We start from the raw sequence: 1,944 nt of genomic DNA, 5'->3' as shown, positions 1-1,944 counted from the left end.
TGCTTATCACTTAAATTCACTAAAAATATAGCATAATTATATACATGTACATGTACATGTACATACAATTGTTTTGTTAACAAAATAATATATCAAAGTGAGTCTTGCCTAGGCTCCACCTACAACCCCGCCCACTCACCTAGTAACCCATCTATCCAGTTCTTCAGCAGATCCACAAGACGCATATATAATATCATTGTCAGTTATTAATCTGAAGCAACTGTGTCTCGGCGATACGCTAGGATGAACCAGCTGTATGCTTAGAGTACCTTTTGTCGCCAGGTCAACCTGAAATTTTTAAATAATAATAATAATAATAATAATAATAATAATAATAATAATAATAATAATAATACTTATTTTAAAATAATTTGTTGTTGTTATTGTTAGTCTAATTGTGTGTATTAACTGTTGACCAAAGATTACAATCAAAGTTTATCAAAAAACAAAACTAGCTCACTTTCAGTTTCAATAACAGCACAAACAACAAACTTGTGTACATGTACATATTTATTCTAAAAAATAACTGATTTTTAAACAACAAAGGACCCCCACTAAGAACTTAAATAATATCAGACCCCTAGAATGCGTCAATAATACCAGAACCTCTAATAATACAGAGACCCATGAGAATTAAGCTTATAATATCAGACCCCCTACAATGCATAAATAATAGCAGACCCAAACCCCTAGAATGTGTCAATAATACCAAACCCCCTATAGACTTACGAATGTTCCAGGTTCCCCTAGACTGGGTTGATTCTCTCCCCCTCCTTCAGCCATGCTGACTCTGTGAAGGTTATCAAGTGAACGACCACCTCTCATTCTAGGAAGGATGAGATCACTAGAAGAATAAAGAGAAGAAGAGAAGAAAGATTAAGGAGAGAAAATTCTAAAATGAGGCAAAATAATACAATAATAAAAGTTATATTAATAAGAATAATAGTAATAATAAAAAAGGAACAATAAAATAAAATGTACATGTACATGTAGTTGCTCTCTTACCCGCTGGTAGACGAGTGAGTCTCTGCCTGTTGTCTTTGAGGGACTTTCTTGGGTGCCTTCAAAGATTTCACACGATCTCTAAAACTCTAACAATACACCACAATAATTGATGATATCATTAAGCCACACCCCAGGCTCCACCCATTAAAAGACTCGTTACTATGTACTTACTCTAGTGGTACGTGCTCCTCTCTGAAAGGGGGAGGGGTCACCTGGTGATAGAGTATAGGAACCACCTGCATTGGTACTGCCCCTTCTTAAAGAGGACATAGCAGCACCATCAATACCATCTATAGAAGAGAGAGGGAGGAGGAGAGAGAGGAGAGAGAGAGAGAGGGAGAGAGAGAGAGGGAGAGAGAGAGAGAGTGAGACGGAACAGACTAATCTATTAGTGTGTGGCTGTGTGTGGTAATTATTACAAAGCTGCTGCTACAAAGGGGGGAATTTGAGCCAGTGCAATTAAGTGACACAATGCAAATAAAGAGAAGATGATGTTTATAAATGGACAGTCACACCAACCACAAAACAAAACAGCAATGTTGACAACATACACACACACCATACCATATCACTCTCCTTAAACACAAGCACCAAAGCAGATACATTTACAAGTATACATATACAGTCAAAGTCAAACCTATCTATTACCGATACTTTGGGACCCAATAATACATGAACCTGTCCTTATTTCAGAGGTTCATTAATACACATTACTATTGTATTAGGACTGATACTACCTGTCCTCATTATAGAGGTGTCCTTATTTTAGAGTATCCACAATAACAAGTTCACTGTACAAAGCACATGACTTGTATCTAAATACATTATGTACCAGCTGCTACAATTCACTTAATGACAAGCACACACCTAGCCAGGAATCCTGTTACAAAAATAACTATTCCTCATATTAACTTGAAATTAGTCTCACAATCAAATCAA

At 36.2% G+C, this 1,944-nt stretch overlaps 1 protein-coding gene across 1 annotated transcript; it reads right to left on the bottom strand.

Annotated features, from left to right (window-relative positions):
- Positions 1-135: 135 nt before the first annotated feature.
- LOC109591936 (uncharacterized) lies at positions 136-1,291 on the bottom strand. The gene is made up of 4 exons (XM_020007532.1): positions 1,177-1,291; positions 1,006-1,091; positions 730-844; positions 136-288 (listed from the first exon to the last, which is right to left on the bottom strand). The coding sequence occupies exons 1-4, from the start codon at positions 1,273-1,275 to the stop codon at positions 136-138; spliced, it is 453 nt and encodes a 150-aa protein (XP_019863091.1). The 5' UTR covers positions 1,276-1,291.
- Between the last annotated feature and the right edge of the window lie 653 nt (positions 1,292-1,944).

The sequence above is a fragment of the Amphimedon queenslandica genome, unplaced genomic scaffold, assembly GCF_000090795.2.
Source record: "Amphimedon queenslandica unplaced genomic scaffold, v1.1 AMPQUscaffold_6795_Cont21250, whole genome shotgun sequence".
NCBI lineage: Eukaryota > Metazoa > Porifera > Demospongiae > Haplosclerida > Niphatidae > Amphimedon > Amphimedon queenslandica.
Note: the sequence above shows the minus strand (reverse complement) of the source record. Positions and strands in the feature narration are given on the sequence as shown.